We start from the raw sequence: 19335 nt of genomic DNA, 5'->3' as shown, positions 1-19335 counted from the left end.
CACCAACTGTTCCAGAAGGCTAGACATGGTGGTTCACACATATAGTCCCAGTACTTTGGGAAGCCAAGGCAGGAGGATTGCTTAAGCTCAGGAGTTTGAGATCAGCCTGGGGAACATAGGGAAACCCTGTCTCTTCAAATAATAAAAAAAATTAGCTGGGCGCAGTGGCTCAAGCCTGTAATCCCAGCACTTTGGGAGGCTGAGACGGGTGGATCACGAGGTCAAGAGATCAAGACCATCCTGGTCAACACGGTGAAACCCCCGTCTCTACTAAAAAATACAAAAAAAAAAATTAGCTGGGCATGGTGGCACGTGCCTGTAATCCCAGCTACTCAGGAGGCTGAGGCAGGAGAACTGCCTGAACCCAGGAGGCGGAGGTTGCGGTGAGCCAAGATCACGCCATTGCACTCCAGCCTGGGTAACAAGAGCGAAACTCCGTCTCAAAAAAAAAAAAAAAAAAAAAAATTAGCCAGAAACGGTGGTGTGCACCTGTGGTCCCAATTACTTGGGAGGCTGAGACAGGATCACCTCAACCCAGGAATTCGAGGCTACAGTCAGCCATGATTGTGCCACTCCACTCCAGCCTGGCTGACAGAGCAAGATGCTGTCTGGGGCAGGGTGGGGGAGGGAGGGTGAGAAGGAAAAAAAGAAATCAAAGACATAAATAAATGTAAAATAAATCCATGGACAGGAAGACTCAACATAGCAGAGCTGTCATTTCTATCCAAATTGGTAAACAGGTTTAATGCAATTCCTATCAAAACCTCAGCAAGACTATTTTGGAATAAACAAGATTATTCTAAAATTTGTATTGAAAGGTAAAGAAAATAGAATAGCTAAAACACTTTGAAAAATAGGAATAGGGCCGGGCGCGGTGGCTCAAGCCTGTAATCCCAGCACTTTGGGAGGCTGAGGCGGGTGGATCACAAGGTCAAGAGATCGAGACCATCTTGGTCAACAAGGTGAAACCCCGTCTCTACTAAAAATACAAAAAATTAGTTGGGCATGGTGGTTCGTGCCTGTAATCCCAGCTACTCAGGAGGCTGAGGCAGCAGAATTGCCTGAACCTAGGAGGCAGAGGTTGTGGTGAACCGAGATCGTGTCATTGCACTCCAGCCTGGGTAACAAGAGCGAAACTCCGTCTCAAAAAAAAAAAAAAAAAAAAAAAGAAAAGAAAAAAGAAAAATAGGAATAAAGTATAGGAATCGGTCTACCAGATTTCAAGACTTTTATCATATAGCTATAGTTGCCAAGATTATGTGGTATTGGCAGAGGGACAGACACATGGGAAAATGGACCAAAAGAGAGACACCAGAAACAGAGCCACACAAGTATGTCCCACTGATTTTTGACAAAAGTAAAAAAGCAATTCAACAGAAGGAGGGCTTTGTCAACAACAATGACAACAAAAGAACCTCAATCTAAGTCTCACATCTTATATGAAAATTAACTCACAGTGGATCACGGACTTAAAGGAAAAATATAAACCTCTAAAATGTGTAGGGGTGTAAAAAACAGAAAGGCTGGGGGTGCTGGCTCACTTCTGTAATCCCAGCACTTTGTAAGGCTAAGGTGGGCAGATCATGAGGTCAAAAGATCGAGACCATCCTGGCCAACATGGTGAAACCCCATCTCTACTAAAAACACAAAAATTAGCTGGGTGTGGTGGTGTGCACCTGTAGCCCCAGCTACTTGGGAGGCTGAGGCAGGAGAATTGCTCGAATCTGGGAAGCAGAGGTTGCAGGGAGATCATGCAACTGACTCCAGCCCAGTGACAGAACAAGGCTCTGTCTCAAAAAACAAACAAACAACAACGGGAGAAAATCTTTGGGATCTAGGACTAGGCAGGGTTCTTAGACTTGATGAAAAAAGTACAGTCCATAAAAGAAAAAACTGATAAATTGGACTTCATCCAAATTAGAAATTTTTGCTATGTGGAAGATCCTGCTAGACATATGACAAGACAAGTTACAGACTGGAAGAAAATATTTGCAAACCACATAGTCAACAAAGGACTAATAAGCACATAAAGAACCCTCAAAACTCAACAGTAATGACAACAAAAACTATATAGAAAAGGCTGGGTGCAGTGGCTCACACCTGCAATCACAGTGCTTTGGGAGGCTGAGGCGGACGGTTCACCTGAGGTCAGGAGTTTGAGACCAGCCTGGTCAACATGGTGAAACCCCATGTCTACTAAAAACACAAAAATTAGCTGAGCATGCTGGTGGGCACCTGTAATCCCAGCTATCTGGGAGGCTGAGGCAGTAGAATTGCTTGAACCCAGGAAGCAGAGGTTACAGTGAGCCAAGATCGTGCCACTGCACTCCAGCCTGGGCAATAAGAGGGAAACTCCATCTCAAAAAAAAAAAAAAAAAAAAAAGAAAAAAAAACAACTATATAGAAAATACTCAAAATTCTTGAAGACATTTGACTAAAGAGAATATACAGATGGCAAATAATCGTATGAAAAGATGTTCAACATCATTAGCCATAAGGGAAACGTAAATTACAACTAATGGGTGAATAGTTAAACTGTGGTATAGCCACACCATGAAATACTACTTAGCAATAAAAAACAGTAACTATGGATACATGGAATGAGCATCAATTTCCAGAAAATTATGCTGAATGAAAAAAAGTTCAAAAACTTAAGTACTACATATATCCATTTAAATAACACACATGAAATATCAGAGAACAAATTAGTGGTTGTCATAGGTTAAGGACGTGGTAGGGCCGGGATGGTAGTGGACTGATTATAAAAGGGCAACATAAGGAATCCTACAGTGATGGAAACGTTCTGCATCTTGACTGTATCAGTCAATATACTGATTGTGATATTGTACTATAGTTTTGCAAGATGGTACCATTAAGGAAAACTGGCTAATAGTTACATTAATCTCTGTTTACTATTTTTTTTTTTTTTTTTTTTTGAGACGGAGTTTCGCTCTTGTCACCCAGGCTGGAGTGCAATGGCGTGATCTCGGCTCACCGCTACCTCCGCCTCTTGGGCTCAGGCAATTCTCCTGTCTCAGCCTCCTAAGTAGCTGGGATTACAGGCACGCACCACCACACCCAGCTAGTTTTTTGTATTTTTAGTAGAGACGGGGTTTTACCATGTTAACCAGGATGGTCTCGATCTCTCGACCTCGTGATCCACCCGCCTCGGCCTCCCAAAGTGCTGGGATTACAGGCTTGAGCCACCATGCCCGGCCTTCTGTTTACTATTTCTTACGACTAGATGTGCATATAGAATTACCTAAAAATGAAATGTTTAAGTTTTTAAAAAGCCCAGGCTTTAGGACAAACCTAGATGACTTTGGGCAAGTCACTTCTCTTTATCAAAGGGCTAAAATGATTAAATTAAAATATCAATGGTCTAAGCATAGTGCCTGGTACAAAGTAAGTGCTCACAAGATGGCTACTAAAATAATTACTCCTGAAGGTCATGGCAGTGGGGATGAAGACATGTATAACCAAAGATATTTAGATGACATCACTAATGGCTTTTGGTGACAGATTAGACATGGGATAGTGGGTGACAGGGAGTCAAAAGTAATTCCCAAGTTTCTCATTTGAGCAAGTGAGTGTTTAGTGGCACTATTTACTGAGCAGATGTGGGGTGAAGCGATGAATAAAGAAGAGTTAATTTTGGATGTGGTGGGTTTGTACTGACTGGGAAACATTCAAATAGAGATGCCCAGTTAACAGTTGGATATGTAAGTGTGAAATTCAGAACAAAACTCTGAGATGGAAATTTAACTGGATAATGGCCAGCATGCAAATAATAACTGAAGCCAGGAGAACGGACAATGTTGCCAAAGGGGAGAAATCACACAGCCACTATGACTATAAAGGAGCTTCAACCTTTAAGGACTAGATAAAGGGGTCAGTCTAGCAAAGGAGATACAGAATATACAGAAAAGGAGAAAAATCATGCATTTATAGTGTCAGCCAAGACAAGAGGAAGATGTTTCAATAAAGAGTGGTCAACTATGACCAAGCAGTGAAGAGATTAATTAAAATGAGGAGTAAAAAATTATCATCTGAATTTAGGGACCTGGGTAGTGCTGGTGCCTTTGTGAAAATAGCTTTGGTGAATAGCAAAGGAGGTTTCCACTGAAGCAGACTGAGAAGAGATGGGAGAAAGAAAGACTGTATAACCCACCAACAAGTTTACCCCTGAAGAAAAGGAGAAAGTACAGAGAGGGAAAGACATTGAAGATTTGTTACAGGATAAGAATTATCTGAATAGGAAGGAGAAGATATGACTCAAAGTATAAGTAGCAGGATTAGCTCAGAAGAGGCACTTCATCTACTCTAAGAAAAGGGAACAAGAAAGGAGCCATGCAGGCTGGGCACGGTGGCTCATGCTCGTAATCCCAGCACTTTGGGAGGCAGAGATGGGTGGACCTGGAACCCCCAGGTCAGGAGTTCCAGCCTGACCAACATGGTGAAATGCCGTCTCTACTAAGAATACAAAGTTGACCAGGTGTGGTGGCGCATGCCTGTAATCCAAGTGAATTGGTAGGCTGAGGCGGGAGAATTGCTTGAACCCGGGAGGTAGAGGTTGCAATGAGCCCACATCATGCTGTTCCACTCCAGCCAGGTCAACAAGAACAAAACTCTACCTCAAAAAAAAAAAAAAAAAAAAAAAAAAAAGAAAAAGAAAAGAAAAAGAAAAGAAAAGAAAGAAAAAGAAAGGAACTGTGCAGATACAGGTAAATTTGAAAATGAGGCCACAGTATGTACAACTGCTCCTTCATCATTGCAATTTTGTGAAGGAGAAGGCAAAGCCATTGCCAAGACTGAAAGGCTGGAATCATTTATTTGTTCTTTTCATTTACTGGATTGTTATTCCAAGCACCTAATCCAGTACCTGGGACGTAGATTTAATAAGTCTACCTAATGAAATGGAAATAAACAATCACTGTAACCTTAATGCAGTTGTTCATTAAAATCTGTGCACAACTTTCTTCAAGTTAGCCACTAGGGGGCAGTGCTGCTGCCAATCTTACTCCCTAAATCTTTTAACCCAGTGAAATTGACAGAAAACTACAAGGCACTGTAGGTTATATTAATAAAATGTTTTTCCCAAGAAAATTCTGCTTAAGATGTACATATATGTACTTGTTCATGCATTCTAGTGCATGTGCATACACACACAAATACACTGAGGCACGATAGGTGGGTTGTTACTTCTGCCAGCCTCCCACTGCAACTATATCAGGATGCCACAGGGGCAATACTCAGCATTTTCCAGAGTCATTTTTTGTAATTTCTCTGCGGCACTCAGCAAATAGCCGCTAGATCTTTTATACTTATAACTAACTAGAAAAGGCTGATGAAAAAAATCCCTAAAAACGAATTGCTCAAACATTTGCCTTTGCTTCTCCTAAGATGTTTTTCCCCTCTACACATCCTCCTTTACCCCCAAAAATAAGTTTTTTGTTTTTCTTTGAAATGGAGTCTCATTCTGTCACCCAGGCTGAAGTGCGGTGGTGCAATCTTGGCTCAAACCTCCATCTTCTGGTTTCAAGCCATTCTCCTGTCTCAGCCTCCTGAGTAGCTGGGACTACAAGTGCCCTCCACCATGTCCAGCTAATTTTTGTATTTATGGTAGAGACAGGGTTTCACCACATTGGCCAGGATGGTCTCAAACTTCTGACCTCCAGTGACCCACCCGCCTTGGCCTCCCAAAGTCCTGGGATTACAGGCATGAGCCACTGCGCCCAGCCTTCAAATCAAATCAGGTTTTAAAACAATCGTTTTAAATAGTTATAACCTAGTTCATAAATTACTTTTTCACCTTATCTCATATGCTTGATGCACTCTTACAATCAGGATTTCTTAATCTACAATATAACATGCCTGTGATGTATACCAGAAAAAGTGGCTACTGTGGGGTAAATATACAGCGGTGGGGCTGGAAATACTTTCCAAGTTTTGTCCTAATGAACTTGAGCTTCTACTGAAATAAGCAAACTAGCAGAGTTTTAACTTACAGCGGGATGCAAAAATTCTCAATACCCAAAAAGAAAAGTAGATGTAAAGGCCTACTGTTCCCCAGAAGCTTAGGGTTACACATATCAGCACAGTTTCAACTGGGGTGAAACAATTTCCAGGGGGCAGAGGCTTCCAGTCATTTAAGTGATCACTAAACATCCTAGCCTAAGAAAAGCTGCGAGTTAAAGCTGTTAAATTCTGACACCTGACGGGCTGTAAGTGCATGAAAGATGGGAAAGAGAGGCTGAGGTCATTATATGACCCTAGATTCGTTCAAATGGGTAAAAAGGTGCTTGACCCAAATGCCTTCAAACGCGGTTATTTTGAACTAAAGTTGTTTGGGAACAAAAATATCCAAGAAAAGGGTCACAAAGACAGTCTGGGCGAGAGTTCAAGGAGTGATAAATCAAATGTGGATACAATGTCACATCATTTGCAAATTGTTTCAAAAACAAGTTTCACGGTTCTTTAGTGTTCAAATTTGAAAATTAAGGGTCATCTTTTTTGCTGTGGACACTATACCACTAGCTGGTATGGCATCTACTTGTATAGATAATGTTTGGAAGCTCTTTGGGACAAAGTTCCTAAAATATTTATAAAATTGTTAATAGTAAACCACTGTTCCTTAACTCTAATTAAAATAATTCAACTTTGCTAATGAACCGATACAACCCTTAAGAGGAAAAAAGTTAATTTCTTAATAATTACACTTTGGCTACACAGACACCCCTAAAAATGAGCTTTCAAACTGAGATGAACAATTTACTGCTTCGTCCCTCCTATAAATCCACATCCACTTTCAAAAGTCATGTGCTAAATCCTTAGATTTTTTTTTTTCCCCAGCAAAAATCTACGTAAGAGCCTGATTTCATTGACACACACTTGCACTCCGCAACAACAACACTTCCTTTGAAAAACAGAATGTCACTTCCTCAGTCCAGAGGCCACAAGTCCCTTGATTCTGATCTGGGGAGCCAAGACAGGAAATTCTGGTAGGCTTCTGCCTCTCCCCCCATGGAGAGACACTCGTGCAGCTGACAGAGGGCAGGGTCTATTCCGAGCTCCCTTGATGCACTGCAGCTGGAGGCAACGGCTCCCTTCCAGGCTGTGGGAGTGATCCCAGAGTCCGGCCCCACAGCCTGTTAAACAAGGACATTTCATGGGAAGCAGAGAGGGAGCCGATGAGAGACCTTGAAGCCTTCCAGCGACCTTATCCCCAGTTCCAAACTCCCGCGACTACCCCAGGACCATTTCGGCCAAATCTCAGTAACTGGCACCACCGTGTACTTTGACCTCACCAGGGAAGGCATCCTCTGGGGAGACGGGTTAAAAAAGAGCCAGAACTCCACCGCTCGGCGCCACGCTGCGCTACCTCCCCCAGGCTGCCAGTTCCCCACCTAGAGGGAAGAGGCTGTGCCAGCGATGCCAGTAAACACTGTCGGTTGGCAACACCTGGCCGCGGAGAGCCTGGATCTCTCCCGAACCCAGACACCCGGGAGCTGCCCGGTCCCAAGCCTGGGCCAGCCACCGGGACCAAACTGCAGTGTCACACCGGGGTCGGGGGAGGCGCCTCTGAGAGACGAACCGAATAAAGGGACAGAAGGGGGACAAACAAATGAGTCACTTAATACAAGAGCTGCACATGCCGCTGACGCTGCCCGTGATGCAGCCGCGGACGGAGGGAGGCCGGCGGCCGGGAGGGGCGGGCGAGGAAAGGAGAGGGCGTGAGGCGCTCGCCCTTTGTAGTAGGGCCGTCCGCGCGCCCCCACAGCCGACGCCCCCCGTTCCCGCCCACTCCCCGACCCTGCGGGCTGAAGCTGCTCGCGGCTGCCGCGGTGCCCCAGCCCCGGGAGTCCACTCGCTCGGTCTCCAGAAGCCACCAACACAAACTTCGGTACTATATTTAGTTGACCGGCAGGCCGCCCGGGGAGACGCCGCCGCCGCCGCCGCCGCGCCCGCCTGGCGGAGCAGGAGCCGCAGCCTCCACCTGCCGCCCGCCCCGCCCCTCGGCGGCGCACCTGTGACAGGTGTGCAGGCGCCCCACACGCCCCCGGCCGCTCCTCGCCCCGGCCCCCGCGGCCCCGGGCCCGAGCTCCCCAGCCCGAGCTCCCCAGCCCGCCGTCCCTCCGGGAGCCCCCCGCCCCTCCGCAGCCCCCCGGGCGCCCCCCGCCCGGCCGCCCGCCCTTCTGCGGCCGCGCCCGCACTCACATAGCGCCTCAACTTCTTCTCGGGGGGCGATTTCCTCAGCCAGCCGGTGCACACCACGTCGCCGCCGCCGCTCATGCTGCCGGCCTGGTCCCGCCGCCTGCTCGCGCGGACGAGGGCGCGGGCTCGGGCAGCTGGGGCAGCGGCCGGCGGTGCGCAGCTCGCGGGCGGGCAGGGGCGGGGCGGGCGGCCCGGCGGGGACGAGGCGGCCCGGCGCGCGCCCGGCGGCCTCGCGCGCGCCCGCTTCCCCGCCCCGAGCGCGCTCCGTCCGCACTCCCAGCCCGGCCGGGCGGGGCGGCTGCAGCAGGGAGGCCGGCGCGCTCGCCACGCCCGCTCCCGCCGCGCCCCCGAGGCGGCCGCGCACCCGCGAGGACACAGAGAGCCGCCGCCGCCGGCGCGCCCCGGAGTCTCGCTTTCTGCTGAGGCCCCACGCCACGGGCGCGGAGGCTGGGGAGGCGGCCGCGCCCCGGCGCTGGCGGGTGTGAGGGGAGGGGAGGGCGCGCCCTCGATCGATTTTTCACCGAACGTCGGCGGGGAAGGGATCGGCGGGCTGCTCGCGTTTCCGATCTATTCCCGGAGTTTCAGGTTTCCGCGGGTCACGGTCCGGGTGAAAGGAGGGACCCCTTCCCAGCGAGAAGCTCCCTAACTCTGGCGCCCCTCGCCAGGAGGAGGAGACGGAGCCTGTGCACTCGTTGCTCACAGGCTTGTCTTCAGTACCGTTCCCATTTTACGGACAGCCTAAGGGCCGGGCTCTTCCAAAGCCGAGCCGAGTGTCTAGTTCAGGTGTGTGGGGGAGGAGGTGTCCCGCTCATTTACTATTCAAAACGAGGCAGTGCCCCAATGGGATCAACCTGGGGCCCTCTCATTGCGGGGAAACAAAGTTCAGCTGAGTCCCTCTCACATTGCCTCTGGGGAAACACAGTTTAGTATAGAAAATTCGCATGATTTGCAGAATGGAAGAAGCAAAACTAGTCAATGTAGTTCATAGTGAATTGAAAGGCAAGGTCAAGTGTAGAAGAACAAGAAATTGGGGTCAAAATTCCCCAACGTTCCTGCTCATTGACACAGGCTATGAGACCTCTGTTTGTAAATACAGTGACAGCCTCTTACTACGCAGTGAGGGTTCCCAGATGTTCGTGGAAGCAGACAACCCCAGCACTGCAGCGGGAAGTGGGAAAAAAAAGCTTTTGTACGAGCTCTTTTCTCATCACAAGGTGCCTCTCCAAGCAACATTAAAAGGCAGGTTTGGCCAGGCGTGGTGGTTCACGCCTGTAATCCCAACACTTTGGGAGGCAGAGGCGGGTGGATCACCTGAGATCAGGAGTTCGAGACCAGCCTGGCCAACATAATGAAACCCTGCCTTTTCTAAAAATACAAAAATTAGCTGGGCGTGGCTGTAGTTCCAACTGCTAGGGAGGCATAGGCAGGAGAATCGCTTAAACCCGAGAGGCGGAGGTTGCAGTGAGCCAGGATAGTGTCACTGCACTCCGGCCTGGGCGACACAGTGAGACCCTGTCTCAAAAAAAAAAAAAAAAAAAAAAAAAAAAAAAAAAAGGCAGGTCCTCCCTAACTTCTCTGAGAAGTTTTTTCAACGGGGAACCGTGCTTTGTGGACAGGTGAATTGGATAAGCAGCATCTTGCACTGCCCCACACAACCTTGACTAAAGCTGTTTTGTTCTTTTCTGTCTGTGCCACTTAGTTGTTTCAAGCAGTTGGAACAACAGATCTTGGTCCAACAGATCTTGTTTGGGTTGAGGAAGTTCACCCTCTTCAGTTTGGAAAAGTGAATCAATCCCTTATCACGTACTTAGTTCTTCTAGATACCCTGGGATCAGTCAGTCCCCTGGATCTAACATTTCACTGACTTTCTTCAATATCCAGTGTGCTGCTGGATGGGAAGTAAAGCCGGAACTGTTAGGCTGGGATCACAGCTCCCTTAACCTTCCGATTTAGGGATCCTTAAGTCACAGATGAAGGGCCACTACCAGAATGATGGCCATTTTAACTTCTGGCTTCAAGTACCTTACATCCCGACATAGAGTACTTAACGTCTGCCAAATCAATCAGGAGGCGGTGACTCCCAACCAAAATAAAGCCATCCTGACTTCATTCACATCTGAGTCATGGTGCCAAGTCCCAGGGATTGCAGAGTCGGAGAAATCTCCATGGTTTGGCTGCAGCTGAGGTTTGTGATGCACGTCAGGCAGATGTATGCCCTATCTTCCCCCAGAAATCTTTTAGATATCTTTTGATAGTTATATAATTCAATACACAGACTGGAAGACTGTTTAGCAAGAGTTAATTGGGGGTTAGGTCATATTCTTCTTTAAGGTCTTATTTTGTTTGTTTAGGAAAAGATGGTGTTATTAACAATTTCTTTTTTTTTTTCTTTTTTTTTTTTTAAGTGGAGAGTTCTATAAATGTTAATTACATTTACTTGTTCCAGATCTGAGTTCAAGTCCTGGATATCGTTGTTAATTTTCTGTCTCACTGTTTTGTCTAATATTAATGTTGAAGTCTCCCACTATTATTATGTGGGAGTCTAAGTCTCTTTATAAGTCTTGTATGTCTGCATACAATTTATAACAATTTCATGTGGAAATGGAAGTTTGCTGTTTCTTGTTTGGCCAGTGGCAGGAGGGACCTTCAAATATTAATACAACAGCCACCGGCTATTGGTTTCAGTAAGAGTTCTCTGAACACCTCCGTCTTTCCCCAAATGTTAAAAAGACAGGGGCTTTTCTTCTGTGCCCTTCAGCTGGATTCCCACCCTGCGTTCCTCTTGCTACCAGTGCCTCGCATGGGCTCTGCATAGGAAGCAAGACTGCTGCTGAAGTCCCTGGCTGCACCCTGGAGTGGCTCAGTCTTTTGAGCCTGAGAGGCGTGCCAGGCCTGGAAACAGCCCTCGAACAGAACGTTCCTGTCTGGGCCTTTACGAAGTCCTCTCCACTCCCTGCTCTCTCTCTCTCTCTCTCTCTCTCTCTCTCTCTCTCTCTGTGTGTGTGTGTGTGTGTGTGTGTGTGTGTGTGTGTGTGTCTGTTTAAATGCTCCCTGGTTTTTGCTGGGAAAAAAAGGGAAAACAAATCATTTGAATGATTTACATGAAGATAGGCGCCATCTATCGGAACCAGTTGGGGTGACAATCCCCCACCCCCAAGCCCTGAGCGGACACGCATCACCAGTCCATAATTTAGACAATTCTGTTTAAAGACCACTGGTATTTCCTGGGGGAATTAATGGCCGGGTCCAAGAGCGCTTTGGGTCATTAATCCTATATTCTCATTAAATTCTCAGGAAATGACCATCTTATGAGGAAGGAGCACTGCAGAGATTAGAAATGCACACTGGGCGAGCATGGGTACCAATTTGGCTCCCACTCCTGGCTTCTCCCACTCCCCACAAAGCCTGGGGTTCTAAAAGGTGCTCTGTGGCTTTGAGTATCATCAGCAACAGCCTGCATCCGTGCCTGTTTGGGAGTTGAGGGTTTGTGGCCAGTGGCAGGTGCATGGCTGGTGGAATGCTCCCAGAAACGGGCTGAAGGGCTGGAAGGAGAGCTGTCCTCAACTGCACACCAGACTGGTGTGATTAATACCACCCACGCCAGGCGTGACATCAGTGATTGGACTGGGGGTGGGGATGGATGTTTGTGTGCTAGCACTTCTGCTTTTTCTCCCCTTCAATTTAGTTGACAGGTTAATTTCAGAACTGAGTGCTGCTTGTCAAGGTCAGTGTGACCAGCTGAGCCACCTCAGCTGGTTTCTTTCAGAACACTGATCTCTCAGGCACATTAAGGTGCTTCTTTAACCCCTACTTACTTTAGGCCCACATACATGGTTCCCTGTATCATATTACTCTAACTTACTCAAGTCAACTCTAGGCATCTGGTTGAGGATGAGATCTGGAAGTAGGATTGGGGTGTGGTTAAAAACCTAATTGGGTTTCCTCCCTGTCTGTGGCTAATAGTCTGAGAGTTACTTGACACTATACCCAGTGGGAAATGACCATCTTATGAGGAAGGAGCATTGCAGAGATTAGAGAGTGGGAGATGTTTTGAAAATAAACTTTCGGCGGGGCACAGTGGCTCACGCCTGTAATCCCAACACTTTGGGATGCTGAGGCAAGTGAATCACTTGAGGTCAGGAGTTTGAGACTAGCCTGGCCAACATGGTGAAACCCCAACTCTACTAAACATACAAAAATTAGCTGGGTGTGGTAGCATGTGCCTGTAATCCCAGCTACTTGAGAGGCTGAGGCAGGAGAATTGCTGGAACCTGGGAGGTGGAGGTTGCAGTGAGCCAAGATTGCATGATTGCACCCAAGATTGCATGATTGCACTCCAGCCTGGGTGACAAGAGTGAGACTCTGTCCCAAAAATATAAAGAAAATAAACTTTCTTAGAGAAGAGTTTGAGCAAGCCCATTTTCCTAATTTGTCCTTTGAAAATAACCAGAATCAGTGCTAATAGCTCTGTGGCAGTTAGGCTCCCGGGACTTTGTTGCTGACACTGGTAAATCAGTTGTCATAATCCACCAACAACAAAGACCGTCAAGATCCTTGAGAAAGTGCTGCAGTCTTCCAAACCACACGCTACATGCTGGCTCCTTTTATTTGCTTTGCAGAGAGAGCTCCTACCTTGAATTAGATCTTGAACATAACATCAAGACCTCTTTCCCTAAAACTGACTGTCCCCATTCCCCACAAAGTTGTTTACTCTTGGTATCCACACTGCACCTATATAATAAATGGGATTATCACACCATACTGCAAGTATTTCCTTGTCAAGGAACTGCGAGTTCCTTGCAGACAGGAGTATGTTTTTCTCACTTATTTATATATTTTTTGGTAGACACGGTCTTGCTATGTTGCCCAGGCTAATCTTGAACTCCTGGGCTCAGGTGATCTTCCTGCCTTGGCTTCCCAAAGTGCTGCTGGGATTACAGGCGTGAGCTACCACATCTGGCCTTTTCTCATTTTTGTATTCCCAGAGCTTACCAGCATGGTACCAGCACACAAGAGATGCTCATTAAATGTTGGTTATGAGAATGATGGAACCAACCCTGAAAGGATGACAGGTGGAGGCTGTGGACCACTGGAACATCTAGAACTCCCTGATCCATACAAACCATAGAATAGTATCTGTGAAGGTACTTATAAGCAGCTGCAGTGGGTTTTTTAAAATAAAAATCAACAGGTAACATTGTATGTGTTTATTGTGCAAAACATGATGTTTTGAAATATAAATATATATAAAATACACACTGTGGGATGGTTAAATCTAGCTAATTAAAAAATGCATTACTTAATATAGTTATCATTTTTGTGGTAAGAACACTTAACATCCACTTTCTTGCATTGTGTTTAATTCCACAGCTGTCTAATTCCAGAACATTTTCATCACCCACAAATGAAACTCCATATCCACTAGCAGTAACTCTCCATTCCCCTAATCCCCTCCCCTGGCAACTGCTAACCTACTTTTTAATCTCTACTGATTTGCCAATTCTAGACATTTCACATAACCAGAATCATACAATATGTGACCTTGTGTCTAACTTCTTTTGCTTTGTATAATTTTTTTTTTTTTTTTGAGACCGAGTCTCAGTCACCAGGCACCAGGCTGAAGTGCAGTGGCGCAACCTCGGCTCACGGCAACCTCCACCTCCCGGGTTCAGGCAATTCTCCTGCCTCAGCCTCCCAAGTAGCTGGGACACAGGCACGCGCCACCATGCCCAGCTAATTTTTTTGTATTTTTAGTAGAGATGGGGTTCCACCATGTTGGCCAGAATGGCCTCGATCTCCTGACCTCATGATCCACCTGCCTCAGCTTCCCAAAGTGCAGAGATTACAGGTGTGAGCCACCACACCCAGCCAGCTTTTTATAATGTTTTTAAGGTTCATCCATGTTGAAGCACTTATTTGTTCTTCATTCCTTTTTAAGGATGAGTAATATTCCATTATATGAATACACCACATTTTATCCATTCATCAGTTGATGTACATTAGTTGTTTCCACTTTTTGGCTATTATGAATAATGCTATTGCGATCATTTCTGTACAAGTTTTTGTGTGGACATATGTTTTCAATCTAGGTATCTATCTAGGCGTGAAGATGCTGAGTCATATGGTGACACTGTTTAACTTTTTAAAGAACTGCTGAACTTCTTTCCAAAGTGGCTACACCATTTTACATTCCCATCAGCAATGTGTGAGGGTTCCAATCTGTCCACATCTTTTCCAATACTTATTTCCCATTTTTAAATTACAACTTATTTTTAACGATGTTACATTTTAACAGTCATCTTGCAAAATTCTTCACAATTGAACAGTCGATTCTCCTGGGTTGATATGAGCTAGCTCTAGCATACCACTGCATAAAGCCACCAAAGAAAATCGCACCACTTTCTCTCTACTCAGTTCAACTTCTTTTTGCTGGCAAAAGCAATACTCAACAGATTTGAATTTCCTTCTTCTTACATCCTTCCTTTAGAAAACGGAAACAAAAGATCTCAGGTTCCCTTCTCTTTTATAATTGAGATGACTTTTGACTGCTGGAGAATCACAAAATTTTCAGCTCCCACCAAGCACCCCAGCAGAACAGGGTGTTTCTCTCTTACATTTGTGTTGAGAAACAAAATTAAACCCAAAATATATCTTCCTGACAGGGTGTTTCTCTCTTACATTTGTGTTGAGAAACAAAATTAAACCCAAAATATATCTTCCTGACACCCAGATGTATCTTCCGGAGGAGCTCTCAAGCAGTTGCTTCAACAGGGCAAACAGCTGTGGTCTGTTTCAACATAATTTGATGTAATCAGGGTTAATTCTGATGATGTAGTAACTCTGAAGACTGTTTTTTAACTGGATTATTGTTGGGTCAACAATCATGTGGCATTACATTTAGTGGATGAAACAAAAGCCAGAATTAAAACAGCTTCCCCTCAGCCTCACCCACCCCTTCTAAATGACAGCCTCACTAGGAATAGAAGTTAAGAGGCACATTTAACACAATTAACCAAAGAAGGAAAGTAGATGGAGTCAAATTACCTGCAAGCATCTCCAAGGTCCAGTGTCAACCTAGAATAAGAGCTGGAAACTTTGTTGTTTTCTTTTCCTAGAATGGTTAGAAAATATGTTGGCAGCAATAAGTATAATTTAATATTTTCATAACATTCTAGGAAAAAGCCCTGACATTTTCCTCTGAAACTTTCCTGAACCAGACAAATGATTTTAGCAGTTCCTCGTTGCTCTGTATTTTCCATGCCTGTTTTCAAAATGATTATTTTAAGTGAACACTAAATTCATAGTGTGGCATACCAGGGCTAAAAGAATGTGGTATACAAAGCCCTGCACACATTCTGCACTGTTTCTGAAGAGCAACGTCTTTATCTTATTTTCATCGATTTGGCCATCATTGTTTATGGTCAGTACAATTGCAGGGTCTGGGCTACTCTACATGCACACATACTTATTTAGTCTCTTCCAGTTTTCCGTTTTGGCTAGTCTGAAACACAGCAAAAGCCCATGATAAAGGCCATTCTTTTTTTTTTTTTTTTTTTTTTGAGACGGAGTTTCGCTCTTGTTACCCAGGCTGGAGTGCAATGGCGCGATCTCGGCTCACCGCAACCTCCGCCTCTTGGGTTCAGGCAATTCTCCTGTCTCAGCCTCCTGAGTAGCTGGGATTACAGGCACGCACCACCATGCCCAGCTACCTTTTTGTATTTTTAGTAGAGATGGGTTGTCACCTTGTTGACCAGGATGGTCTTGATCTCTTGACCTCGTGATCCACCCGCCTCGGCCTCCCGAAGTGCTGGGATTATAGGCTTGAGCCACCGCGCCCGGCCTAAGGCCATTCTTAATACAGTTCTGGAAAGCAGAACCTTCCAAAATAGATGGTTTGGGAAGCTGCCAAATGTCTTGGTTGTTAAAATCTTTTAAGTCCAGTTATGCGGTTCCAAAAAAGGTCTGACATGTGTCCAATTCCTCTGTAAATAAGTCTCCATTTAGTTGCTTTCTGTTTTTGTGACTGAGACTATTAAAGAAATTTGAAAAGCAGGTCGGGCGCGGTGGCTCAAGCCTGTAATCCCAGCACTTTGGGAGGCCAAGGCGGGTGGATCACGAGGTCAAGAGATTGAGACCAACCTGGTCAACATGGTGAAACCCCGTCTCTACTAAAAATACAAAAAATTAGCTGGGCATGGTGGCGTGTGCCTGTAATCCCAGCTACTCAGGAGGCTGAGGCAGGAGAATTGCCTGAACCCAGGAGGCGGAGGTTGCGGTGAGCCCAGATCGCACCATTGCACTCCAGCCTGGGTAACAAGAGCCAAACTCCATCTCAAAAAAAAAAAAAAAAAAAAAAAAGAAATTTGAAAAGCAAAGAAGTCACTTACCCTCCTACTGCATCTTATTTTATCAGGAATTCCCCATCTAAGTAATTCCCGATTAACATGTATTCTGGGATATGTAGATGTGATTACGAGGTAATGAGAATTAAAAAGTAATGAGAATTCCTTCTGTAAGTCACATAGTAACTTGACTTGTTTTAGTTGTCAAAGCAGATACCCATTTCAAACTCACTCAAGATCAGATGGAGAATTTATTAATAAGAAAGTAAGTTATCTCCCATGCACCCCATGGAAAAGTTGAATAATCTGGCCTCAGAAAGAGCAGCAGCCAGGGAATAAACACGGCAAAAACCAGGCATCCATTTGTATGTGTCTCTCCCAGGCTATATAGTTTCTCATCTTAAACATTCTGCCTTCATTTCTTCCTCTTTGAAGACTGCCTTCTGTCTCTCGGAGTACATGGTTACCCTCTGGCCCCTAAGTTTATATGTTCCTGGCTCAAGTAACCTGTCCAGACACTCTACTGTCCTCAGCCCCAATTTCTAGAGAGAAAATGAAACTGGTCTATTTGGGGTCAGGTGTCCACTGCTAGCCCAATCAGCAAACGAAGCTCTAGCCTCAGGATGTCTGTTAGGGACCCGCTAGCCAGGACAAGGGTAGAGGAATTGCCAGAAAAAGGACAGGATAACTAAGTAGATATCTTGAAAGCTGTTTGATAGAGACACAAAAACCGATCTTGTTTCTTTCAGGACACACCTAGGATCTATCCCTTTAAAGTAGGATTATACTTAGAAAAGCACGTTTCTTTCTATTCAAATACATGTTAATAGGGAATGGTTATTTATGTACACGTTAGTCAAGTCTTAGTAGAGATTTTTTGAGAACCTACAAGTTCAACATACAAATACCAAGAAAAGACTAGGTTCTTCAGAATTTCAGGGTCTTCCTGGGGAGAGAAATAGGCAGATATTTATAGTAGTATTTGGGCAATGTTATAAAAGGGGTATGTTCAAAGGATTTTGGGAGCACTGAGAATTATGAACCAACTGTATGGAGACTGAAACTGTATGAGGTTAGGTTTTTTTTTTTTTTTTTTTTTTTCTTGAGACGGAGTTTCGCTCTTGTTACCCAGGCTGGAGTGCAATGGCGCGATCTCGGCTCACCGCAACCTCCGCCTCCTGGGTTCAGGCAATTCTCCTGCCTCAGCCTCCTGACTAGCTGGGATTACAGGCACGCGCCACCATGCCCAGATAATTTTTTGTATTTTTAGTAGAGACGGGGTTTCACCATGTTGACCAGGATGGTCTCGATCTCTCGACCTCGTGATCCACCCGCCTCGGCCTCCCAAAGTGCTGGGATTACAAGCTTGAGCCACGCGCCCGGCCGAGGTTAGGTTTTAATTAGTATCAAGTACCCGACAGATAGGCACAGATAGACATAAGTTAACATTTGTTGAATTAATGACATAAATAGTAGCTACCTTCAATTTGAAGGCAATAAACTTGTCTAGATTAAGAGAGCAAAGTCAGGAAAACCACTAACTGAAAATCTGAGCAACTAAGTTCATTTGGGGCTAGCTTCTGAATTTCTTCTCATTTAATACATTCATTCAACAATACTTACTGAGCATTTACTATGCACAGGCACAAGGCTAGGTGCTGGCAATATAATGATGAACAGCTTTCTTCAGAAGAAGTCCACGTCAGTGTATTCCAGAGGCAACGCCAGGAGAATGCCCTATAAATCACCTTCAGTAACAGATAAACTCATTATTACTTTTGATTCCTGCCTTTTGGTCCTATGTTCAGGAAACAGCTCTAGATAGATTTGTGCTGAAAAATAGTTTAAAAATTTATGAGATATTTCAGACACATAAAAAGGGAAAAGCCAGTTTTGGGAAATTAAAAAATATATATATTTCCCTGTTCTCTGATGGATGCATTCCCCCCACTGTTTTTTTTGGTCACATTAGTGATTCATTCAACATTTTTTTTTTTTTTTTTTGAGATGGAGTTTCACTCTTGTTATCCAGGCTGGAGTGCAATGGCACGATCTTGGCTCACCGCAACCTCCGCCTCCTGGACTCAGACAATTCTCCTGCCTCAGCCTCCTGAGTAGCTGGGATTACAGGCACACGCCACCATGCCCAGCTAATTTTTTGTATTTTTAGTAGAGACGGGGTTTCACCATGTTGACCAGGATGGTCTCGATCTCTCGACCTCGTGATCCACCCGCCTCGGCCTCCCAAAGTGCTGGGATTACAGGCTTGAGCCACCGCGCCTGGCTCATTCGGCAGTTTTTTAATGAGTGCCCACTAAGTGTCAGACACTCTCCAAGGCACTGCAGATATAAAAATGAATGCATTCCTGTCTCTGCTGTCACTGAGCTCACATTCTGGCAGAGGAGATGAATGGCAGCATAAGACAACCAGTATTTGCGTAAGGTGCTAAAGGAACATAACAAAAGGAGAAAGTCTGGAAGCCACAGTCCAACCCTTGGTTTACTTAAGTAAAAACAACTTAAAACACATGAAAATGCAGAAATCCTAGCTGCATTTTGGAGTGTCACCACTCTTGAAATAAAGCCTCATAGCCTCAGACAATGTGATCAGAGCTGTTAATATTTTGATTCTGGGCGACTAAGAGGTGACAGGTGTGTAGCCTGAGAAAGCCACCCAAGCCCATTTACAGGCATGTGGAGACAAGTAGTGTTGAGTCAGGGTGCAGGGTACACTCCAGCTCTGGGCAGGACAGGTTACTGAGCAGAAGACTTTTAAAAT

The 19335-nt window shown here is 45.4% G+C and overlaps 1 protein-coding gene and 1 pseudogene across 1 annotated transcript in view; both read right to left on the bottom strand.

Annotated features, from left to right (window-relative positions):
- Positions 1 to 8306, bottom strand: part of LOC104652495 (putative RNA-binding protein 19 pseudogene) — a 119591-nt pseudogene extending 111285 nt beyond the window's left edge.
- Positions 1 to 8409, bottom strand: part of GAB2 (GRB2 associated binding protein 2) — a 213073-nt gene extending 204664 nt beyond the window's left edge. The window contains exon 1 of the mRNA XM_039462224.2: positions 8218 to 8409. Coding sequence (XP_039318158.1) covers positions 8218 to 8292 — 75 coding nt within the window. The 5' untranslated portion in view covers positions 8293 to 8409. The remainder of the gene's footprint in view (positions 1 to 8217) is intronic.
- Positions 8410 to 19335: the final 10926 nt, after the last annotated feature.

Source organism: Saimiri boliviensis, chromosome 6, assembly GCF_048565385.1.
Source record: "Saimiri boliviensis isolate mSaiBol1 chromosome 6, mSaiBol1.pri, whole genome shotgun sequence".
In the NCBI taxonomy this organism is placed as follows: domain Eukaryota; kingdom Metazoa; phylum Chordata; class Mammalia; order Primates; family Cebidae; genus Saimiri; species Saimiri boliviensis.
The sequence above is the reverse complement of the archived record's forward strand: the minus strand, read 5'-3'. Positions and strand labels throughout refer to the sequence as shown.